The sequence below is a fragment of the Mesocricetus auratus genome, unplaced genomic scaffold, assembly GCF_017639785.1.
Source record: "Mesocricetus auratus isolate SY011 unplaced genomic scaffold, BCM_Maur_2.0 Super-Scaffold_100021, whole genome shotgun sequence".
Lineage (NCBI taxonomy): Eukaryota > Metazoa > Chordata > Mammalia > Rodentia > Cricetidae > Mesocricetus > Mesocricetus auratus.
The window spans coordinates 32,188,669-32,213,950 of NW_024429202.1; the positions used below are offsets into that span (position 1 = coordinate 32,188,669).

At 41.7% G+C, this 25,282-nt stretch overlaps 1 protein-coding gene across 50 annotated transcripts in view; it reads left to right on the plus strand.

The window, feature by feature from the left end:
* The window catches only part of Map4k4 (mitogen-activated protein kinase kinase kinase kinase 4), a 140,135-nt gene that overhangs the window by 65,686 nt on the left and 49,167 nt on the right, over window positions 1–25,282 (plus strand). For all 50 annotated transcript variants that reach the window (XM_021230279.2, XM_013117352.3, XM_013117351.3 and 47 more), the window contains exons 4-7: window positions 13,890–14,015; window positions 16,641–16,751; window positions 21,425–21,515; window positions 24,382–24,512. In XM_021230279.2, the coding sequence (XP_021085938.1) occupies window positions 13,890–14,015; window positions 16,641–16,751; window positions 21,425–21,515; window positions 24,382–24,512 (459 nt within the window). The remainder of the gene's footprint in view (window positions 1–13,889; window positions 14,016–16,640; window positions 16,752–21,424; window positions 21,516–24,381; window positions 24,513–25,282) is intronic.

The window sequence follows — 25,282 nt, forward strand, 5'->3', positions numbered from 1 at the left end:
GCTGATTTCCAGACCAGCATCCACCGTGAGCACTCTGTTTTGCGGATGGATATAGGTGGGTTTTCCTGTGCCAGTGGCCACTACCAAATCACCACTCAGAAATTTAATGTTAATTGTAAATGCTCAGCTGATAGCTCAGGCTTGCTGCTAGCTAACTCTTACCTCTTAAATTAACCCATATTTCTTATCTGCCCTCTACCATTTGGCTCCTGGCTGGTTGCCTCATTTTCTACACATCCTGCTTCCTCTCTGTTGGCATCTCTTCTGACTCTGCCCTTCTTCATTCCAGCATCCTTAGTTTGGTTGTCCTGCCTCTACTTCCTGCCTGGCTGCTGGCTAGTCAGTTTTTTTCCCCGCCTTGGTTTTTCGAGACAGGGTTTCTCTGTATTGTTTTGGAGGCTGTCTTAGAACATGCTCTGTAGACCAGGCTGGCCTGGAACTCACAGAGATCCACCTATCTCTGCCTCCCAAGTGCTGGGATTAAAGGTGTGTGCCACCAACGCCTGGCTGCCAGTCAGCTTTTTATTAAACAAATTCCAGTGACAGTTCTTTACAGTGTACAAAAGGATTATTCCACAGCAAATGAGGACTTCGATGGGGTCTTACCCTTAAGGAACCCTTCCTATTGTTCTAGTACAAACAGGAGACTGAGCAACTTTTGTCTCTTTGCAGGAGGAGCCTTGGCTACACAGTTCAATTTGTTCAAGCCCTTTCTCTCAACAAACTGCCCGTTGTTTGTATCCTTCTTCCACTTGGTGATTTTTTTTTTTCCCCCTGTAGACCCAAGTGAAAGTGATAATATACATGCTACAGCCTGCATTCTGTCTTGCCTGGAAATCCCCTCTGCCAAACATATTGGCCCATTACTTTTAAATTCAGCCTTATTCAGTTTCTTGGGACATGAACAAAATGCAGCTAGATTCTGTGATGGTGTGCAGCCTTGACTCAGGATTCTAGCTGACTTCCCAAAAGCCCTTCTTTCCCTGAAGGGAAAAGCTAGGTTTCCCTATTATGGTGAGGAAGGGCAGTGTCAGGAGTGGGAGGCTACCAAGGCACATTGCATCTGCACTTAAGAAGCAGAAATGAAGCTGGGTTATAAAACCACAAGGTTTACTCCCTTTTGTCTACTTTCTCTGTCTCTTAAAGATTCCATAATCTTCTTAAATAGTGCCCACCCACTGGGGCCAAGCTTGCAGACACACCAGCCTATGAAAGACATGTCACATTCAGACTACAGTGGTTGGCATTATTAATTACTTGTATACAATATTGGTCTCTTTGGCATGGAAATTAATCTCATTTCATACCCTTTTTATAATTGTAGATATCGTAAGTAACTAGAAATGCTAACCATCTCCAGATGTGGTGGCGTAGGTCTTTAATCTTTGCATGGGGGAAGCAGAGGCAGGTGTATCTCTGAGTTAAAGGCCAGTCTGGTCTAGAGAGTGAGTACCTGGACAGCCAGGGCAACAAAGAGAAACCTTGTCTTGATAGAACAAAAAAACAAAACAACCCCCCCCGAAATGCTAACAATCATAAACAATAACATGATATGTTTATATTTTCTTTCTTTAAATTTCACATCCCAAGTAAAGAAATTATTAGACTGACGATGTCTGTAATCCCAGCACTTTGGAGGCAGGGCCATTTCCCCAGATAAAGTAGGCTGGGCTTTGTTTATAAGACAAAGACTTTGTCACTGAACTAATAAAAAATGTCTTAGCCTTTTACTTATAGGCATACACTTGAAGCACATAAGTACCTTCCAACTTGAATGTATAGTTGTGAGCCTCTTAGATGTTGACCTCAATATTTTGTGGTCATGTCCTTGCTTTTTCCTGGAGACAGTCAGTCAGTTTTACATCATTTTTGCTTGTACATAGAACAGAAAAAATAATGCCTTCCTTGTAGGCCTTCTATCAGGGTTAAAGTGCCTCGTTTAGTAATTTTTACTTGATAAGCTGTGCTTCCTGCTTCATTTTGTTCTCTTTAAATACGTTAAAATACCATTTTAAAAGTTATTTTGTCATTGTATGTTATGTGTATGGGTATTTTACATGCACACCTGTCTCTACCACATGCAGATCGTGTCCATGGAGGCCAGGCGAGGGCCCTGGATCCCCTGGAACTGGAGTTACAGATGGTTGTAAACTGCCGTGTGGGTGCTGGGAATTAAACCTAGGTCCTCAGGAAAAGCAACTGGTGTTCTTAGCCACTTGAGCTGTCTCCCTAGCCCCTAAAAGACCACTTTGCTGAAGATGTTTTAAGGCCACCTGGTCCTCTTAAATGCATGTTTGTTTCTGTGGTGAATTAGAGTGGTTAATTATGCTGTAGAAACATTATTTTAAAAAAACTTTTCTGCAACAGGATGTACCTTGTAATTGTTAATAAGCACTTTACATTTAGATTTGATGTCTACCTATTTTAGTTCAAATTTATTTTTCTAAGTAAAATAAGTAAATAAAAATTTCAACATATTTAACAGAAATAAACATTTTTAAATATCTGTCTTCCGTCCTTCCATTACTCTGTTCTCTCTCCTTACCATGTTATTTTAGAAAATGAGGCTACAAAGCAAAATTAGCATGTATGTGATTTATCAGTGAAGTTAGGAGGAATCCAGGCACAGACCTCTGATGCCCTGGAGTGATGGGGGCACATAGGAGAGACACACTTTCTTCCAAGGATGCCTGGCAGTTTCATCAACTATGGAAGGTTGCTAGACTCAGGCCCTGGGTTTAGTTTGGAGCTGAAAGTATAAGCAGCCACCATTAGTCTGAGTCTTCAGCAACAGTTCCACATATTGCCTTTTGGTCTTCCCCCATATTTTTCTGGGAGGCTGGGAAGCTTTTCTCCTGACCCTGTTAGCTGGCAGCTTGTCTCCTCCCTGTGGAGGTTGGGAGGAATTAAGGTAGAAGCAGAGGGAACTAGAGCCAGACAAAATTCCAGGCAAGCTCGAGTTCTCAACCCATCCTACCTACACCGCTCACTGCCCCTACTCCCCGCTCCATCGCTCTGCTCTCACAGAGCCTGGAGAGACATATATCACTGTAACCATGGCTTTTGGTGCTGTGGTATTTTGTTATCTCCCATAGAGGAGAGCAGAGCAGTGAGGTTAGTAGCTGACAGGATGATGAGTACTTCCTGGGGGTGAATCACTTTCCCATGGCCCTTAGTGACCAGTTCTTCTGGGAATGAGGGAAGGTGTATACAAAAAAGGTAGATGTTGTCTTTGTAGCTATTTCCCTTTTGACAATGCCTGTTGAACTCATCGTGGAATCTTCTTGAACTCCTACTCTCTACTCAAGACTCTGGACTCCCCTTTACCCTAGAACTAAAGAAGGTTATAGTTTTTCGCTAAGTTGTTTAGGAAGAGAAAAAAAATGGTGGGAAATGCACCAGCAGATTTTTGAAATTATTTTTATTTAATTTTTTTATGAAATATATTTGGATTATATTCTTTCCCATCCTCCAGCTCATTCAAGATCAATGTATACACAGTGAAGTGTCTGTCTTAAGGTCACATACTCATCTAGAGATAGAAATGGATTTTCCCCTATGTTAGGCTCCTCCTAACGTATTTTTTACTGCTGCCAGTCACTCAAGGTCTACCACTTGGCCATTTGTTTACCTGTATGATTGCATTTAATGTAAGAATTTTGTATTCATGCCAGGAAATGTTCTAAATAATTCAGGAGGTGAGTTCCTTAACTTGCCTCTTCTCAAATATGTATTTCATAACCCCCTCCCCCTTTTCATTTACCACCTCACGGTGAGCTTCTGTCTTAGAGCTTGTAAATAGTGTGCATAATAATCTCTGTTCATGTATAGTTACTCTGTCCTGTGCTTAAGTGGCCTGGCTTTAGTATGTAAATTCTGAAAGAATAGGCCGGGTTAAGTCATTTCATTGTGATATCTGAAGAGAAGTTTTTACTTCTTACTTGTAGTTGTTTTTTGGTTGGTGTATAGGACCTTGAAGGGGGAATCCTCATTACCACTGTCTATACTGAAATATAGATTTAATGAACATTTTCCTTCACAGATAGTCCTGAAAGGGCAAGATAGTTTTCATTGCCTTTATTATTTTGACTTGTACAGAAGGAAGCAGTATAGCCCATGACTGAAACCTACCCATTTTTAAACTTGTTGGTTCTGTCTTTCCCCTTATGTAGAAGCTTGAGCCTGGGTGATGTAGATTGATAGCATTTCTTCACATACCAGGTTTAGCACCCATCACTTCATTTGCAGGGAAGAAAGATGACTGACTGGCCTGTCACTAAGCTAGACTGCAACATTGTGTCTGTGACCAAATGACTATAACTTGCTTGGCAGAATCAGTACTGTAATACCTGGTTTAGAGTATTGTTTTCTCTTGCAGTTGTATGAAAATTAATAGAATTATGCCAAGTATACTTAATGGATATAGAAGGCACATGATTTAAAAATGCAAGAGGAAGCCAGGTGGTGGCGGCGTATGCCTTTAGTTCCAGCACTCGGGAGGCAGAGGCAGGCGGATCTCTGTGAGTTCAAGGCCAGCCTGGTCTATAGAGCAAGTTCCAGGAAGTCTCCAAAACAATACAGAGAAACTCTGTCTCGAAAAACAAACAAACAAAGAACCAAAAACCAAAACAAAACAAGAAAAAGCAAGAGGATTTTGACTTTTCCATGCAGCTCCGAGGATTTCAGTTGTTGGCATGCACCTGTCAGGCAGCTTGACTGTGCAGCGCATGCATACGGACTGTGCTAGCTTCCTACACTCTAAGCACACACAGAGCAGTGGAAGCTTCAGCTAAACCATTAGGTTCAAACTAAAATTTCTTGAGAATTGCTGTGTCACAGATGTGGTCTTAGCAGCACTTGTGCATTTTAAAAAGGATCTTTAGAAAATTTCCCCTCACTAAGTGGTGGCAGCACACATCTTTTAATCCTAGCACTCAGGAGATAGAGTCAGGCAGATCTCTGAGTTCGAGGCCAGCATGGTCTACAGAGTGAGTTCAAGGACAGCTAGGGCTACACAGAAACCTTGTCTCAAAAACAAAAACAACAACAAACAACAACAAAACAGAACAAAAAAAAACCACACACAAAAAACAACCCCCCAAAAAAAGACAATTTTCCCTTACGTATGCCCATACTTAATAAGTAACAGTTGGGTGAAGTGGGGTATCTTCTGTGTTCTTGACAATTTTATGATAGCCAAAACCCACAAATACCATTGAAAAGAGGAAGGGCCTCGAGAGTTTCTTATTATCTCAAGATTTTACAATCTGTTTCTCAAAATAACCAAGGACAAAATCTTAAGTGACATCATTTTACTGACAGAGCTATCTCCTCAGCCTCAGATGCTTTCTTGGTAAAGGCTATAAGCCTTAGAGTGGTCAGCTGCTTCTTGTCCCCACTTTCTGTCTAATTTTAGTGAGCAAAACTGTAAACAGAAGCCATAGTTCTTTGGTGTCATATTTTAGCTCAAAATGTAGTGCTTCATAGAAAGATCAGCTGTTGAATGTGCAGTGTGCTTACAGGTTTGCTTTGTCTTATTGACATGCTAGTGTAGGCTGACTTTCAGGGAGGGAGGGAGGTGGTGTGTGTGTGTGTGTGTGTGTGTGTGTGTGTGTGTGTGTGTGTGTGTGTGTGCGCGCGCGCGCACCCTGATTCTAGATGCTGCGATGACTTGATAATGTAAGATATGCTCAAGCACATCTTAGGCCTTATGTCTGTCTTCGTCTTTCTGGGCAGCTAGTGGCTCTCCTGTCCCAGTGCTGTAGAGTCTGTGGGTGTTGGCCCATTGTGGTTTGTTGCAGTAGTGCCCATCCCTGCTCTGTGCCTGCTCACTTGTTCTAGTTCAGTTTCTGCTGGGAAGCAGGCTGTCAGTGTGAACATGGAAACTGAAGATGCTGTGCCAGTGGGCAAGGAGAATGCTCTCAATTCTGACAAGGAAAGTCACATGATCTGATCATTCTTGTATTGCATGCTTATTGCTGGTTGGAGGAGGAGAGCCGGGCAGATTTCAGTGTGGTATAATACCCTTTCTAATTAGGAATTTAAGGTGCTAATGGTCTTTCAGGGTTTTGACTGGGATATTTATTTGAGCATATATCTAATTTGCTTAAACTTTACTCTGTAAACCAATATGTACTGTTGAGGAGGAAATGTCATTTGAGAGTCAGAGTCAGCCGTCCGTCCCTCCCTCCCTCCCTCCCTCCCTCCCTCCCTCCCTCCCTCCCTCCCTCCCTCCCTCCCTCCCTCCCTCTCACCCTCCCGTATGTATGATGGTGATGGACTTAATTTTCCTTTGATGCAGAAACCCAGCCCTGTTGAATGTAGGCACGGGATAGTAGGTGGTCCTCTTTCTGACAAGTGTGTTCTGTTTCTTGTCTCCAGTGAGAGCTCAGTTTAAAACAATACTCTAACTTGGCCAACTTCAGGAGACTCCAGACAAACTCTTACCATGTGTTTTACTTTATGGTCATGCAGAGTGCCAAGAGAGGGTCTCTGGAGAGAGATGGCTGTGTTGTTATTAGGGAGTGGCATCGCTTGTCTGCTGGCAGAAGGAGAGCAGCGTAGTGTTCTGAGCTTCTTCTCCCAGACCTTGTTTTCCAGAGAGTTCCACTGCCTCCTGTCTACTTACTTGCTGTGTACCCATGACTCTAGAATAGAAGGAGAAAGAAGGGACTAAAGAACTTAATCTGAAGTTGGTGAGCTGCTTTTAGACCAAATTGAAATGTGCATATAGTGGGCTGCCTTGGAGTTCTGTAGTATGATTCATCATCAAACAGTATTTTAATCACTTACCTTTCTAATTGCCTAAAGTAGAAGTCTATTTTTCTTCTACTTTAAATAATTGATATGCAGCTTTCTTGCAGTGCTGGATAGGGTCATGGCTAAATACAGTTAGTTGTCTTTCCTTCCCATTCGTTTTGGTGTCTGTAGATTATAGTCGTCTTTCCTGTTTTTCTAAGAAGGAGCACCTGCAGGTTTTTATGTGTCATTGTATGAATAGAGGTAACAGTGTATCTAGTTAGGACTCAAATTGTTATTCATTGTTAGTAGAGATTTAGCCTAATTGGCGTTGGGGGAAGAAAGCAGGTTACACTGGCATTGCCTGATTTGGCCTGTGGCATCCTTCCTTACTCTGTCCCCTTGCTTCATCATGCCAGGAAGCTGCTGAGCTGTTTTAGATTTCCTGTCTGCGCACTGCTGCTAGCAGGAAGGTGATGCTGGGGAATTGTGCCTGCGTTCACCGGGGCTTGCTCTTATGTGAAAGACTGCTGTAGGAATACTGAGCTCACAGGTTCCTCTTGCTCCATTTGAGTCTCCTGTTCTTGGTTAGTCCAGACTCTCCCAAGGCAGGAAACTTTGCCCATCATTGCCTCGTGTCTTAACCTCTTTGGGATTTGTCAAATTCTGGTTGTTTGAGTAGGAGGGGAAATGATCTGATGGAAGTCCCGTTATTCTTTCTGAATGGAGATACTTCTCAGAGCATAGTCTTTATCTGAGCATGCCAAGTGAGGAAGCAGGAGCTCCTGTAACCTGAGATCGCAGGCTGGGTAGTGAGATGTACACACAGGGGCTACTCATCACTTACTTGTCGCTACTCTGCCATCCTCACTTGGATCTGTTTGTAGGGCTTAGACAACACTATTCAGTGCACAGAATATTCTTTTCTGTCTTGTAGTATGTAGTACGGGGAGCTTCGTGGAATTTGCCACTGGCATAGACCAGTGTCTGGATGGCCTGAAACTGTATCTCTACAAGGGAGCCTCAGGCAGTCAAGAGAAGTGAAGGCAGGATGATGAGCATCTCCCTTTCTTCCTATTGGGAATGACTGACTTTTGCAAACTGCTCATTTTAGGTCACGGTCTGGATAGATCATCACAGCAGACAAGAAGCAACAAGTCTGAGGCCTTGTAGTGCCTCTGGCCTAGTCCTAGCTGGGGGTGGGCAGTTGTCAAGTTCGGCAGTAACTACAACATTAGGGATGGCAGACAGAGGATGGGAGACACACATGGAGGCAGATCGTAAGAACTGACAGAAAGTTCTCTTGGGCGTTATTCCTCTTGAGCTCCATTCCTGTCCCATAAGCCATTTTATTTTTTTCAGGGTTAGTTAAATATTGCATGGCTATGTAGAAAATTAGAGATTAAAGAAGAAACTAACCTAGAGATAGTCTTTACTAGAATCTTCTCTCTCTTCTTCCTTTTTTTCTTATGTGTGCTTATTTAACCCTGTTTATATCTACCTAAACATTGTGCACATTTACATTGTGGATGTTCACATTTTGTTGCTAAGTTCATAACTGCTTTGTTAGCTTCTGGGTGTTTTAGATTTTGAATTCCTGTTTGTTTTGTTTTCTTATAATTTAAAAGTTTGGGCCTTTACAAATGTTGAAGTGTAATCACAATTTGGTTTTGGAAGTAAATTTAGACTATTTGAGTTTGTATCATTGAAAACACTTATACCTGTGGTATTTTGCCTTCTAGATTGGAACTGACCATGATACTTGGGTGTTGACATGAAACTTTGGAGCAATCTAGCAGTACAGGGACCTAAAAAAAATGTGTTTTATTGGACTTGGTAAAAATCATCATGTGCTGTACATTTCGGGCTTTGTCATGGAGGTGGGCTGTGGGCCTCTGTGATTTCTTGGTCTCATTTATGGGAGCACCAATCCTCCAAGGTTGTCCACAGATGAGTGGTGGTGGTGTTTTTTTAGTTGCAGTCTTAAGTCTGTTTCATTATTCCATGGTGTTACTTGTTTCGCTTTGTTTGGATCACATTGCTAGATAACCAGGTGACTAGTATTGTTTGAGTGAAATAGTCAGCAAGGGGATGAACTTTGTAAGACAGAGGATGTAGAAGACTCTGAGGTCTGTTCTGACTAGATGTGCCATTAGGCAAAGAAGAGCTTCAAGTCCAGGCCTTTACCAGAAGAAACACACTGGTTCAGTTACATAAAAAGAGCGTGACTTTAATATTAATACAAAATTGTTGAAGAGTGTTTTTCTTCTGTATCTTGAGCAAGCTTTTGTGCATATATGATTTCCATTTTGGTTGCATTAATTTTCATGAGTTTTTACTGTAGTACTGAGTGATTTGGGTGAGGGTTAATTTTGAAGACTGCCATTCTTGTGACCTGATCCCATAATCTTAATTTTGTTCTAACATGCATCCTCTTTTAGAATCTGTAAAATTCTCTTCATTTACATATTGTTGAATGGTGAATTTAACATGAGTAACTTTTTATATTTGAATCAAATTAAACTTAGTTGATTCTGTGCTACCTTTAATTTGGCTTGTGTTGAGTAATACACTCAGATCTACCAGGACTCTGTAAGTTGAAATATTTTATTTTCTTTCAGTTTGCAGCCATAAGGAAGAGCTGAGTAACAGTTGGCTGTAAACTGTTCTTAAGAAGCAGGCATTTCTTTCAAATATATCTCAATGTAGAAATCCCCCAGAGACACTATGTTTCTATGAGCCTTTTTCGCCAGTTTCACAAAGACCTCTATATGTTCAGCTGTCAGTAGCTGGTGTTTAATTTTGTGAAGAAGCAGGTGGAAAGATGGTAAGCTCAAAACACTTCTTGGTCCTCGTGGATCCCAGTTCGCATCTCTGAGGTCTGCCTGTCTCTGATCAGACAGTCCTGCCATCAGGGGAATGAGAGAGGACTTAGGCAGTAAGGGTTTAAAATGACGTTTTAAGGGATCACAATGGTAGAGCTCTTACATAGCATACTCAAGGAAAGCACTGCAAATAAACTTACTTCAGAACACCCCCAGAGGGGACATTAAAAGACAAAGGGCAGACTAATCATATGCACCCTATGTGCTCAGATGGTGAAGTGGGCAGTGCTTTTCATTTGACTCATTTACAACCATAGCTGCTTGTGCAAATTAGTGCTGTGCAGATGTTGACTCCTCCCAGCCCCCAATCCTCTGATAGCCAGGGAGCCAACTGAAAGCTCATCTGCTGTTAGAGCCCAGCTCCAGACAAAGACCTTTTTTCTATGAGAATTGCTCCTGTTGGTCAGAGGCCAAAATGCTAATTGGCACCAGCTGCATTAACTCACTAAGTGGGGGTCAGCAGCTGCCTCACCATTGGAGGAAAGCAGAAGAGAGCCCACTTCCCTTTTGCTCCAAGAAGCCTCAACCCTTCCTTAAGATCCTCCTATTTGTGATCATCTTGGCTCCCCTAAAGTGGAGTATGAAGGACACAGTGCTTTAGACTCAAAACTAGACACATGGGATGATGTATAAACTTTCTCGGTGTAGCTTTGTCAGTTCAACTATTAGTTTAAATGTCAGCCCCAAGTCTGTTTACTGCTGTATCTTCTACTTAAAAAGGTGTTTACTTTGGTGGTGGTTTGTGTGTCTCTATTAAATGTTGAACTAGACTATCAAATTAATTTTATAGGAACATTTGTTTATTTGTTTTATGTATATGGGTGTTTCACCTATGTGCATACATGTCTATGTACCACATGCATACCTGGTCCCAGTGGAGGCCAGAAGAGGGTGTTGGATCCTCTTGGAACTGGGGTTCTAGGTGGTTGTGAGCTTCTCTGTGGGTGCTGGGTATAGAACTAGGGTTTTTTTTGGAAGAGCAGCCAGTGCTCTTAACTACTGAGCCATCTCTCCAACCCTCAGACTTACTTTAAACTAATGATCAAAGGGAAATTGGCACTTAAAACTTGGTTATTATAGCTGTAGTCTAAAGACAGTGTAGACTATTGCATGCTAAGTATTAATCATAAGATTCTAGTCATAATTGGCTTAAAGCCCATTGACAAATCTGTATTTCTGATGCTTTTTCCTCCAAGGCTAGGCCTTCATAATAAGTCAGTAAATGACAATAACCAGTGTTGAACGACTTTTTATTTGATGTGTAGTAGTCATCTATTTTAAAATCATAAAAACAACAGAAATAATGTTCCAAGTATCTATTACATTACATCATCCTAAAACAGTACTTTGGAAAGGAGACCATGGTTTCCTCTCAGTATTCTTTGCAGTCAAGTTTCTTATGGCTTTGGACTTGACTACTCAAGGCCTCTAGAGCATATTTTAGCAAGTAAGTGAATATGATCACTGTATCTCTAGATGACCTTTCAGTCCTATAGAAAGGCTACTGCTGTTAAATTTGATTGCACTTAACGTCTTATATTTCATTGACTCATACCCAGTTTCTCTTTTTTGATATGAGTCCCATTATATAGTCTATAAACTTGGATAGTCTTCCTGCCTCAGCCTCACAGATGCTGGGATTCCAGGCCTCCTCCAGCCCAGTTTCGAAGGTGTTACGGTGTGAGTCTTGTGATGGTGCAGCATGGTTATGGAACACAATAACATGTTTTTGTCCAGAGATGTTTAGAATTATCAGAAGCAATGCCATGAAAAGCCACCAATCATATTTCTCAATGTACATACTCAACATTTTCAGACCAGTGGACAGTACTGAATTTAAGCTTTTAACAACTTCAGAATATGCACTTGTTTTTTAATCAATGGGTTATGGAACTATTGAGTACCTTTGGAAACTTTTGACTTCTTAAAGTGATGAACAGCTAGGCCCTAGAAGAATTGTTTTTTGTTACTCAAAGTGCATTGCAGCTAACCAGGCTGTTTTGACTCTTAATTACTCTTCATGGAGCTGCTTATAGGAGACTCTTGGGTAGCATCTATCCTCTGCTGAGAAGTATAACCCCTTGACTAGTGGGGAGGGACAATGACCCTGGAAAAAAATCAAGTGAGATAGAAAGTGGAAGAAAGTGGGGAGTGAGGGATATATGGGTAAACAGGCCTCTAAACCAGGGCATTTCATGCAGCAGTGAACTGAGGGTTGGCCCATTGAACTTTAAAACAAAGTTAAAAGTATTCTTTTTGTTTTGTACATATATTCTCTTTCAAGACAAGGTCTCACTATGTATCCTCGGCCTGCGATTCTATGTAGACTAAGCTGGCCTCAAAGGGCTCAGGTTCAAGGCACACACCACCACACCCGGTTATGTACTCTTTCTAAAATTCTAATTTCTATATGTTTATAGATTTTTTATTTAAATAAAAATAGATCAGATCTTTATTTTCTGTTGTGATCTCCTGGCTACAGCTAATGTAAGGAACAGTAGATGTTTGGCTCTTTTGAGCATGTGTTGTTTAGCTGTGGGTCTTGTTCCAGGAAGGGCATTAGATGGCTTTGTAAACAGGCCCAAATATTCCTTGCCAACAAACTCACCACCTTCTCATGTCTCATGTGCACTATTCTGTACATATGAGTGTGTATATACAGATAAAGGGCACAATAAAGCCTTTCCATAAATCAAGAATTCTTAGTTTTGCTAGGGACATATTTTTTTCTGTCTTTGTTGATTGTTACTCTTTGTTTTAATATAAAGTTCCTTTGAAGAAAAAAATTAAGATAGAAGCATTTTTTTCTATATTAGCCAAGTTAAATGCTTGTTTTGTGTAGAATTGAGATGGTTACCATGATCATAATTATTGTGTTAATTGCTGTTTTGAGTCACTTGTTGAAATGATAAGCGTTTGGTATGAGTTTCCTCCATACGAGGCTCAGAGGAGAAGCATTGTAGAGGCTGTGTTTGGCCACATGACCCTGCTGCTTTGCTGACAGCCAAGCCATCTCCTTTGGAAGTTACAAGATCACTGTATTTGCGTTTTATTCTGTAACATCCCAACATTTGATGTAACTTACCTTTTGGTAGTGATACCCAGGAAAGATCTGCATCCTTAGAATCACTGAGTTAAGATGACTTCATGCCTTCTTAGGCATTTGGTTTCTAAAGCAAAAAGTATAACTGAAGTTGTATTTGATATTTTTCCTTTTCCATTTCCTCTGGTCTTATCTTTAATATCTAATTAATGTTAGTTGTCTTTTATCTTAAAGTATAATAGTGACAAAGTATAATATTTTTCTTCTTTAAGACTTTAGGAGAGATTCTGCAGATACTAGCCTAAAGCAATTGATTGTCTTTAGACTTTGTATCTGTACACATGTACACATGTACACATGTGTGGGTACTCTCTGGTGTTTCACTGAACATGCATGTACACACACCTGTATATTACTCAAATTATTCCATGAGAAGGGAAGAATGTCAATGTAGAGTGGGTATGTTTGTGCGGAAATCTAAGGAAGTTGAAGCAGTGGAGTGCACAAGGAATTTTAGAGATTTAATCATGAGTTTTACCTGAAGAACTTGTACTGTGCTTTCTTATCACAAGGCTGATTCCTGCGAGTGATTGTGTGCATACATCCCATCTCCCACGTTTTTTCTCACTTTAATTCTAATTTCCCTTCATTGGAATGATACTTAGAGAGCTTCCTTAACCTGCCCTCTTACAGAAGTTTGTCAGTGTGTGCAGCGGGCAGCAGAATAAAATGCCCATGCTGGTTGATGTGCTTTCTTCCCCAGAGTGTGAGGGAGAGTCAGAGACTATGACTTGTCACCCTCTGATAGTCACAGGACTGCTTCCTTAAGTTCTTGTGCCTGTTGGTCCTCTGACTGGAACCTTGTACACCGCCCCTGAAGTCATGTGTTGGCATCTGTTCAACACCTTGCAAAACTGTGTATTCATAAATGCTCCTAAGGAGGACATTTCCTTTTTACATGGTGTGGGGTTGGGGTGTTTTTCACACGAGCAAACTGCCTTCCAGAGTAGTAGAGTAAATAAATAGCCTGAAGTCACAGGTAGGGGAGGAGCAGCCTGGAACTCTGCCCTGCCCATCCTGCTGTTATCTGTCTCTCATTTCTCTTACTTTCAGAAGAGTGAGCTGAGAATGCAGGCAGTGTACTTCTGTCACTTTCTGTTTGCTTGGGGGGGGAATCATATCATCCAAAAGCCACATGTTTTGTTATTTTTTTCTTTCTTAAGGATGAAGAGGAAGAAATCAAACTGGAGATAAATATGCTAAAGAAATATTCTCATCATAGAAACATTGCAACATACTATGGTGCTTTCATTAAGAAGAGCCCTCCAGGACACGATGATCAGCTCTGGGTAGGTAGACATTTGCAAGCCTTTGGTGTGATTTCTGTCTGTGGTTAGTGTGATAAGGGAATTAAGGACTTCACAGGGGGCGTGGAGAAAGGAAAAACAAAACAAAACAAAAGGAGACCTGAGGGGCTTGTTATCCTTAAGCTTCTTAATCCTATATCTATACCAGGGCAAGGAATGAGAGGTCATCTTATAGGAAGCTGTTTCATAGAAAACTCAAGAAAAGGGTGGTATTGTCAGTCATTCATTAGTAACATTAATGGTAGTAGTTTATTATGAACAGGAAATTCCAGGGAAATTTCTTGAACCAACACATTCAGCCTTAAAAAAATTATATTCAGAATGATGACTGAGAGACTGTCATCTGTGTGAGTTGCATGAGTTAAACTGAAGGTATTGGATTCATAAGGAAAGAAGATAAATTGATAGGTTTTTCTAAGGATTTTTAAAAGGCTAATGTAGAAAACATTAACTGCTTGGTACTGATGTGAGAGAGGTAAACAGAAGAATGGGGTAGAATTGAGGACCCAGAAGCAAATCTGCACAGTCACAGCTGCTGATGTGTGGCAGAGATGTCAGAAGAATACATTGGAGAACAGCTTCTATAACAAATGACTCTGGGGAAAGTCACTCAGAAGAATGGATGTACAAAAAAGAAATTGAAATGGATCACAGGTCTTAATGTAAGATCTGAAACTGTTAGAGAACAACATAGGCATAGGCAAGAATTTTCTGGAAAGAACCCAGTAGTTCAGGAAATAATATCTACAACTGACAAATGAAATTGCATGAGATTAAAAAGTTCTCCTCAACAAAGGAAACAATCAACTGAAGAAGCTGGTTTATAGATGGAAGAAGATCTTTTCTGGCTTTGTATCTGATGGAGGATTAATATCTGGAATACGTTTTTAATATTCATAAACAATACAGCCCAATCAGTAGATGGGGTAGTAAACAGACAGACGTCAAATGAAGTACATATTACCAACAAATACCCGAAAAAGGAGAAGCAGTCACAAGTACCCGTGAGGATGTGGGGAGAGGAACTCATAATCACTGTTGGAGTGATGTAAATTGTTCTGCCACTATGGAAGTCAGTGTGAGGCTCCTCAAAAAACTAAAACTAGAAAAACTGTGTGACCCAGCTCTACCACTTGTAAGTAAGTACCTGAAGAAGTATGATGGGCCTCGGAGATGCCGACACATACATGGTTGTTTGCAGCACTGTTCACAAATGCCACTTTTGTAGTCAGACTCGTAGAAAATGCAATATATACACATTGGAGTTCTGTCCAGCCTCAAAAAAGGATAAAAACATATCACATTCTGGAAAATGGATGTAACTGGAGATCATCCGATAGAGAAAGATATATGTATGGTTTTTCACATTTGTGGGTCCTATAATTACTTACTGGTAAAATAAAATCACACAATCTCTCTCTCTCTCTCTCTCTCTCTCTCTCTCTCTCTCTCTCTCTCTCTCTCTCTCTGTCAAAAACAACAACAAAAATGGTGGGCAGTACATGAGTTAGTCCATTGTCCTTCACATACATGTGTTTATACATTTGCATTCTCACATAGGTGAAAATGCTCTTTGATTCAATCCTGGCACACACATACTGTATTAGTTTAGTTTCTGTTATTGTGTTGAAACACCAACAAAATAATTTAGAGGAGAAAGGGGTTTATTTTGGCTTACAGTTCCAGAGTTCATCATGATAGGGAAGTCATGGCAACTGGGAGCATGAGCCCGTTCCACACATGGCATCAGCAGTCCCGAAGCAGAGAGCTGACAGGAAGTAGGGTCAGGCTATAAAACCTCCAAACCTGCCACCAGTAACGTATTTCCTCCAGCAAGACTCTACTTCCTAAATGTTCCATAACCTTCTCAGACAGCACCACCAGCTGGGAGCTAAGTGTACAAACACACGAGCCTATGGGAATATTTTCATTCAAAATAAAACATACAGACGTACAAAGCGGGAAGGGGAGGAGAAAGGAGAGGGAAGGAGAAAAAAGAGAAGGGAAAAGGGGAGCAGAAAGAAAAGGGAGGGAAAATAGAAATGGAATAGTTATTCATATTTCTATTGTCTAAATCCAGTTATAGATGAAATTTTAGAATAGTTCAGTTTATTTGCTAGGAAGTTTACAAGTGTAGTTGTTGCTATGTTTAGCAATTACAGATAATATATATTTTCAGAACTATGTAATTGCTTAAAAGTACCATTTCCCTTTTGATTTAAACTCAGTTAATAGGAACTATTATGAAATAATTTGAAGATCATAGTGTATTAAAAAAACACTCAAGGAAGAGCTTCTGGAATACTGGTTTCTGGTAGTGATGACCAGCAAAAATATGATCTCTCTTGGAGGGAGGGAAGAAACATATCAATATTGCCACCCAGGCACGTGCATGTGCAGTCTCCTGGACTATGTGAATATACTCTCTGTGAAGAGACCATGGTGAATAGACTCTGTAAAGCAACCTGTTATTACATGGATGTTTCCACCATTATCATGCATGTGCCTAGGTGTTGAGGGGAGTAGGTGACAGGACTGTGTGTTCTAACTTGGATGTGTACTCAGTCTGAGCTGTGATTGTTTCAATTTGTATTGTCTTCCCTGTAGCTTGTTATGGAGTTTTGTGGGGCTGGGTCCATCACAGACCTTGTGAAGAACACCAAAGGAAACACACTCAAAGAAGACTGGATTGCTTACATCTCCAGAGAAATCCTTAGGGTAAGGAAAACAGAGCGAAGTGTCCCATTCCGATCTTCAACTGAATTCCTTGTGTCTTTGTATTAGTTTTACATAGAGAGATAATTATCTATTCTGATAGCCAAGCATTTTTTGAACCTCATTAATTTATTCTATATCATGGTTTGAAGCTTTCCACTCTGTGAAAAGGTTGCTTTAAAACACACACACACACACACACACACACACACACACACACACACTTCTTACCTGAGAGCTTGGCTTGTGTGGTTGGAAAACACTTGAAACAATTTGCTGTGTGCAAAATGCACACATTCCCCTTGTCATTACTACATAAATAATGTAGTATAATACCCATCCCATGACCTAAAGAAGAGCATATGGCCATGCAGTGGTGGCATACGCCTTTAATCCTATTGCTTGGGAAGCAGAGGCAGGCGGATCTCTTTGAGTTCAAGGCCAGCCTGGTCTACAGAGGGAGTTCCAGGACTTAAAAAAAGCCGTGTCTGGGGGGAGGGGGAACATATGTGGTATAACTTACATGCAAACACTGCATGGCTATGAGGAAGTTGAGCGTGCTCTCGCGCGCACGCGCGCGTGTGTGTGTGTGTGTGCACACGTACGTACGTGTACGTAAATATATAAATTTGTTTTTTTGAGACAGGGTTTTCTATGTAGCTCTGACTGTCCTGGAACTTCCTGTGTAGACAAGGCTAGCTTTGAACCTGGAGATCCACCTGCCCTGCTAGGATTAAAGGTGTGCACCATCACTACCTGGCTGCATGCTCATATTTTATGTGGAGGAGGTTGTGGAACTCTAGAACCAGTCTCCAGATATACCCTAGAGTAACTCTTGTTCTCTGAGTTTGTCTTTGTTGTTATTATAAGGTATCCAGTAGCACCTTTCCTTTGACATTTAAAGGAGATGGAGTGAAGGAGGAGAAATGAGTCTCAACTGTTGTGTCTGTAGGCAGCTTGGGGAGGAGAGCTACAGATCAATACTAACAGCACTGAGTGCTGGTTTCCAAAATCTTCAATGGCCTTTGGCATTAGCTTTTAGAATCTCTTGAAATATTTATGAAGTAGAGTCCTAATGCTTAATGTTATTTACAGCCAATTGCAAAGCTGGCTAATGAGCTCAGAGCAAGTTTCAAAATTGCTGGTTTTTAGCCACTAAATGCTTTCTTTCCGTGGTAAAGCCATCCTGACAGCCCACAGGGTTTTCATATTTGAAAGCTGCATGTGAGTTGCTAGAGGATGTCTTTCATTCCACTACCATAGTTTTTCTTTTCCTTTATCCCTAAATTGCATACTTAAATTGGCTGCATTATTTATCCTCTATATTTAAAAAAAATAAAGGCTCTGAACTTAAACTGGAATTTTACTTCTTATTTCCCTACTAAAGTCTGGTAACGAGTTAGTCATTTTTTTATTGTAGCTAAATTTACTTTTTATATTTAAGATTCATGGAAGACTGCAAGTTTAAACACTGCCAACTAGAATTCCTAGAGAAATGCTTTAATTTCTTTCTGCTCTGTATTTTATGGAGCCTTCAAAGAAAGTTTCCCCCACAAACCATGTGAGGTGGGGAGTCTGATGGTAGGAGAGCCATACTTTTATAATTACTCAGACTGTCATTATTAAAACATCAGGTGCTTACCTTTATGGATACTACAGAAGGTTGAGCCTAGACGGGAAACGCTGCTGCTGTGTGGGCTCAGCGGTAATAGGCAGGGCACAGCAGCAAAGGCTGGATTACAGAGCTGCTTAGGTTTAGATTTGAGCAGCTTGACGGATACTATTCTGTTTAAAAATAGACATACCTTTTTTGTGTGTCGTAGTTTTAGACTTGTGGCCTCTTGCTTTATTTCCTGTGTGCTACAGTTTCAGGGGTAGAGCACCATGCCTGGCAGATAAGAGATTTCTCAAGTAGGGAAATCTATGCTTTTCGCATAGCATTATACACAAAAGATATTTCTCTAGATATCAGGACTGGAGAGATGGCTCAGCTGTTAAGAGCACTGACTGCTCCTCCAGAGGGCCCTGGTTCAATTCCCAGCAGCCACGTGGCAGCTCACAACTATCTGTAATTCTAGTACTTGAGGACCCGATACCCATGGCAGAACACCAATGCACATAAAATATAAAAGAAAGATGTATCTCAGACATCAGAGATGATTTAACTGTTTTTCTATTCCTGGGGGAAACAGTTTACTTTTACTTGTATAATGTGTTTGTTTTAGCATTTTGTCACCCTTGACCTCAGGAACATTGAGGAGAAGACCAGGTTGCCTGCGTCTCTTATCAGTGTGGTGGTAAATGGCTTCCTTTTGAAATGCTGCAGATTATATTCCTTCTCAGTGACTGCCTTTAATAAGAGCTTTCCCCACCCATGAGCCATCTCCAATAAATTTTTTGTTGTTGTTGTTGTTTTGTGGCAGGGTTTTCCTTCAAAACAAATACCCCACATTGTGTGCTGGTGTTTGTTTTAGCTGTTGTGTTGGTGTGGATAGAGAAAGCAAGGAGGCAAGATGGAGGTGAGGGCTCATTTAAAGACCCCCAGTGGTCATCTGGTGCTCACGCGTTGTGGAAGTAGCTGGTTTCTCCGTGGGAAAGCTTTTCCTCACCCCGTAGTGGGTATTAGAGAAGACTAGACCAGGCAAGGCCCTAAGTGTGTAGACCACAGCTGTCAGAAGCACTCCACTGGGCTAGTCTGCTGAAACCGTGAGGGCCACAGGGTCACTGCAGAGCCATTCTATGCCTTCTGCTCTCTCCCATTCTAAGCGACACCTCTCTCATTTTGCTAGAAAGCACAATTTCATACTGAAGATGAGAACTTAGATTTACATAAGCAGTATGGAGGGGCAGTTTGCCTGCTCTTTTGTCACACACAGTCGGATAAGATAGACTCAGAAGAAAGCGTTTCCTAGTTCAGAAACACCAACCCAGTTGATTTAGAGCAGGCTGTTTCCTAAGTAGATGTGGACATGGACTCTTTTACCATGGAGGAATGATTGTGGTCATAGTTCAGGCTTCGCCCCCAAGGTGCTTCCTATGAGGGAAATGTATTCATTTTTGGTCTTTTGTTTGTTCTGAGTAAGTATACTGTAAGGTGACTGTATTATGAACTGGTTTCTGAGTAGAAGCAGCCGTCCTTACACAGTATGAACTGGGGACGGGTACAGTTTCCCATAGTGACTGCTGATAGTGTGCAGGATTGCACACAACCAGAACTGTGAGAAGACAGGCCTGCTCATGTTTGTTAGAAGATGCAGAGGGTCAGAAGGAAGTTCATGCACGTTAGAAAGCAAACGTGAACCCTAGGAATGCAATGGGCCTTCTGTAAGAATGAAGTGGCTTCCTTTTGCTCTTTCGGGGTTTGATATTGTAGCATGCTGAGAGGAGAGAAGTGCCGTTTGTTGGGGGCTGTCCCCCATCCCGGCCTTATGGTCTAACACTATACCCTGTGCTAAGAAGAAGAGATAAGTACCACATGACCCGTGCTCTACTTTACCGACAGATTAGCAGTGAGTTTAGAACTCACTGTGCCCGAAAAGGGAGTGATCTAGAGCTGCAGAATGATGGAAGTTAGCTTAAAGTCAGCCTGGGCTACATAGTAAAGACTCTGCCTGCCTTCACCACAGCCTGCCTTTCATCTTTAATCCCAGCACTCAGGAGGCAGGGGCAGGTGGAGGAGAAACCCAGGGGAAAGGGAGGAGAGAGTGGGGGGGAGGGGGAAAGGGAGGGAGGAGAGAGAGAGAGAGAGAGAGAGACAGACAGACAGACAGACAGACAGACAGACAGACAGACAGACAGACAGAGACTAGACTAGCCAGGAAAAGAGAGGTAAATGAATTGTAGCAGTGGAGCATCAATCAATCCGGTTATGCCACTGTTGCACTCAGTGTGTTTTTCTCCTGCCTCTTGAGAGATGTTGTTGAGCTTGTTCTAGATACAAGGACATCAAAAATTGCTCTATGCCAGGAATATTTGTTTTCCTAGGGAAGAAAGATATTTTATTCCTACACAGGCCTCTTTTTTTTTTTCCCCCAAAGACATGGTTTTTCTGTATTGTTTTGGAGGCTGTCCTGGAACTCACTCTGTAGACCAGGCTGGCCTCGAACTCACAGAGATTCGCCTGCCTCTGCCTCCCGAGTGCTGGGATTAAAGGCATGCACCACCAACGCCCGGCTCAGAATTATTTTATACTTGGATGGAAGTAGGGCATATCAGCACTTAACAGTTGTTACTGTGTAGTGGGAAGACAGGCCTGCCTGCATTTTAAGAACTAGATTTTAAGCCTCTCTCTTAATTCTTTGCTGTTCCCCTGGGATGGGACTAGCTCAAATAAGTTCACATGGTTACCCACTGGAAGATAGAAGTTTGGCGTGGGAAAGGAGCTATCCTGTACACAAATAGCTCAAATTATAGCAGGAAAACTATAGATGGCAATCCAATGCTTGTGTCATAGGCATAGCTAGAAAGTGGTTATCCCAGAGGGAAAACCCAGCCCACTGCTTTCTGTGTGTGTGGCAAGGCTGACGTTCCTGGGAATGTGCCAAGGGTGCATTTTATGTTCTAAATGTGGATTTACAAAAACTTAGCCCACGTGTGCACCTTACTATAAAAGGGTGCTCTTGGCTGTCTACTTAGAGGGACAGAGAACTGAAACTCAGATGTGCTTTCCTTTTCAGGGACTGGCACATCTCCATATTCACCACGTTATTCACCGAGACATCAAGGGACAGAATGTGCTGCTGACTGAGAATGCTGAGGTGAAACTTGGTACGTGGCTTGTGTGTGAGGTCCAGGGCACCTGCACGGTACACGCCAGCAACATGCCGTACCCCTTTAACATTTAGCTAAAAGTTCATTCTATTAATGTTTGCTTTTCTTGCCCCCACCCATGCTTCTGTAGTCTACTCTGCCTGGATAAAACAGCCAGATGGAGGTTTTTAATTTTTTGATTTGATTAACTTTGAGGGAGGGGAACTCTTATAAAGGAAACATTTAATCAGGGTTGGCTTACAGTTTAGAGGTTCAGTCCATTATCATCATGGTGGAAAGCATTGGCAGCATGCAGGCAGACACGGTGCTGGAGAGATCGCTGAGATTATATTTGGAGGAGACTAGGCCAGTCTTGAACTTCTGAAAACTTCAAAACCCACCCCTAGTGACACACTTCCTCCAGCAAGGCCACACCTCCTAATAGTGCCACTCCCTATGGGCCTGTGGGGACCTTTTTGTTCAAATCACCACAAGGCCCAAACCCAGGAACTTCTGACTGAGGTACCCTTTCAGCTCTACCCTGACATTAAAAGTCAGTGTTTACTTTCTTGCTTAAACACATAGTGTGTCCCTAGTGTTTGGGAGGCTGAAACAGGAAGATTGGGAGTTTGAAGCCAGTCTTGGGTATGGAGTCAGGGAGAGGGGTGAGGGGAGAGGCGGAGAGACACACAGAGAAACAGACACCCTTAATGATTTCCCATGTTACTTCACAAAGAGCTCACACTTCTTGCTGTCTTCTATAAAAAGTGTGGCTCTGACCCCTGCTGCTTTCCTGCCCCGGCATCTTTGACCCTCTTCCCTTCTGCCCTGAGTTCCATACTACAATGTGGGAGTAGTTTTGTGAAGTTTTTCTAGTATTAGAATGAAGAATAAAGTCATGAATAAATAAAGTCATAAAAAGCAAATCAAATGCTTTTGAGATACATAGGTAGATGCATCAATCACTCCATCGCTGCATTTCCTTGTTTTCGCTTACTTCTTGGACCTTGCCCCAGGGTCTTTGCGTATGCTATTCTCCATTGGGAACACTTGTCCCCATTTTCAGAGTTACAGTTTTCCCTGTCTTCAGGGATCTACCTTGGACTCCTGCCTCCTTTTTATAGCACTGTTGGTAATTTATAATTCTGTTGAGATTTATGGCATTTCTCAAATAAAACACTCTCCTTTACTAGAGTATTCTGGAGCCCAGCAGCCAGGGTTGTTTTAGTCACTGGTGTCTTTTCATCTAGCACCTGCTATATTGTCCTCAGTATTGGAGGTATTTGACAGATGGCTTCATAGGGGAAATTTTCTAGAGATGGCTTCTAATGATTACAGTGTTCCTTGTCTCTCCTAGTTACACCTGAACTCATTCTCATTTTATTTTTATTGTAACATTTTAAAACAGAATCAGCATTAACTTCTCTTTTACTAAAGGATGATATTCTTTTCCTTTGTACACTCAACTGTCTATTCTTCCTCTTTCCCAAAAGTCTAAGTCATAGAAGTTGCTTTTTAAAGTCCACATCACTGTTCTCTTCCTTAGTGCTGGAGCTAATTGGTTATCTGTGGATGCTCTGCCATGGAGACAGTCTCCTCAGGGCTAGGATGGAACACTTGCCCTGTCCTTACTCTAACTGTCTTGGTGCTGTGTGTCCGTGCAGTGACCTCATCTCACCAAGACTGATACCTCTCAGTAGTTGCCCAGTTGTCAGTTGCTGTTGCTAATCAAGTTTCTAGAAAGCTCAATTAGTCTTTTTGTCCTGGTATTGTTGTCTGTGTGTTGAGGACCAGTCAATAAGTAAGCCTCCTGTTTCCTGAACTTGTTCTGTACGAAAGTGGAATGTGTGACCCCTGCTAATTGTCTAGCGTTTTGTAGACCCACTTGTGTGAGCTTCTCCTGTTCTTTGCCCTCCTGCTGGGCTCATGACAGTGTGTGTGTTGTGATGATGGGGGCAAGTACTGATTGGCAAACATCCAGCATGTGGGCTTTTTGCCAACCCTGCCTCCCATCCATTAACTTTCTTCTAGACCGCCATCATTACATTCCTAGGAAGCTGAAGTTACTCTGAAAAGCCAGCTGAAGTCCCAGCTGGTCTAGGGAATGTTGATTGTGGGTTTATTTGTTTTGGGGTGTGTGTGTGTGTGTGTGTGTGTACACCTTTGTATATGATGTGTATATGTGGGTGCAAGTGCCACAACACATGTGTGGAGGTCAGAGAATAACTGGAGTCTGTTCTTTCCATCCACCTTTACAGCATTCCAGGAATAGACCTCAGTCCCTAGGTTTGTACAGTGAGTTCCTTTATCTGCTGAGCCATCTCACTGGCCTCTTCGTTATTCGTGATTCTGTTTATTTAGTACAGTGTGGTGCATTAACCTGGGGCCTGTATGCAGAATCGGCTCTGAGAGTGGGGAAAGCAAGACTCTGAGAAACATATTTATGTAGACAGCTCTTGCTAACCTGGAGCCTTTCACTTCCTTCTTTCAAAAACAATACAAAACAAAACAAACAAACAAACAAAAAAACCAAGAAAAAACCACACAGGCATGCATTATAGAGCTAATCCAGGGCAGGCCCGAGGTCCATCCTCCTAAACTTGGGACTTTCTTTAAATTGCACTTGTTTTTGACACACATTTTCTAAAAGTACAAACATTGTTATTGTTCCTGCAATAGGCCCTCTGCTGGTCTGCTTAGGTTCTTCTGGGCTGGCACAGGCTCTTGCATTGCAGTCTTGCTCTGAGGGCACTGCTTTCCAGGGCTGCCTGCCCGAACCGGTCTGCAGTTGACCATGCAATGTTGTGTGTTTACTATGGCACCTCGCAGTTTTTTTTCCTGCTTTGTTAATTGTGCTCCATTTTCCCTGCTTTTCGTTCCTCAGTTGATTTTGGTGTGAGTGCTCAGCTGGACAGGACAGTTGGACGGAGAAACACATTCATAGGCACACCCTACTGGATGGCTCCTGAGGTCATTGCCTGCGATGAGAACCCAGATGCCACGTATGACTACAGAGTAAGAGGCACCTGCTCTTCTGGGCCATCCATGGACCCTTGGTATTGCAGAGGACCTGGGCTTGCATAAGGGGAATTGCACATCCCTTATACCAACAGGGTTTCAATGAGAAATACACAGACCCCGTTGAATTTGGGGTTTCCAGGCCTGTGCTAAGCTACTAGTTTGTGGCTGGTGATCTCACTGAGAACACAGTGCCCACAGACAGCCAGGCACAGACCTTCTCCTCACCAGCCAGTCGGATGCCCCTCCCCCAACAGCCTTTTTAGCTTGAAGAATACATTAAAATCAGATATGGTTTCTTTTCTAATATACTGTCAAAATTTATAATAGCATTCTCTGAAATTTTGCAGTATTCTTGTGTAACAAGTTTTATAACTTCTCTTAGTTATACAAATAAATTGAAGTGGTTAGAGAGTGACCTCTAGGGACTTGAAACCATAGTGCACTTTTTAAATCCAGCATAAAACCCATATTTAATAATCTGGTTCAGACTGATTATGTTATTGTTTTATTTGTCAACAAAACATAACTTTCTTTTAGTGGTTATTGTGCTTGTTAATGATGTTAAAATTGAGTTCATATTTTACTTGTTCCCCATGTACCTCAGAATTTGTTGCAAATACCTAATTAATGAGGATTAATCTAAACCATTGCTCCAGAGGAATTTTCTTTTAATTTGGAGAATTTAAAATACATTGCAGACTTTATGGTTTTTTACTATTAATATATACCTAAAATTTGAAAACCCATTCCAACATTGTCAAAAT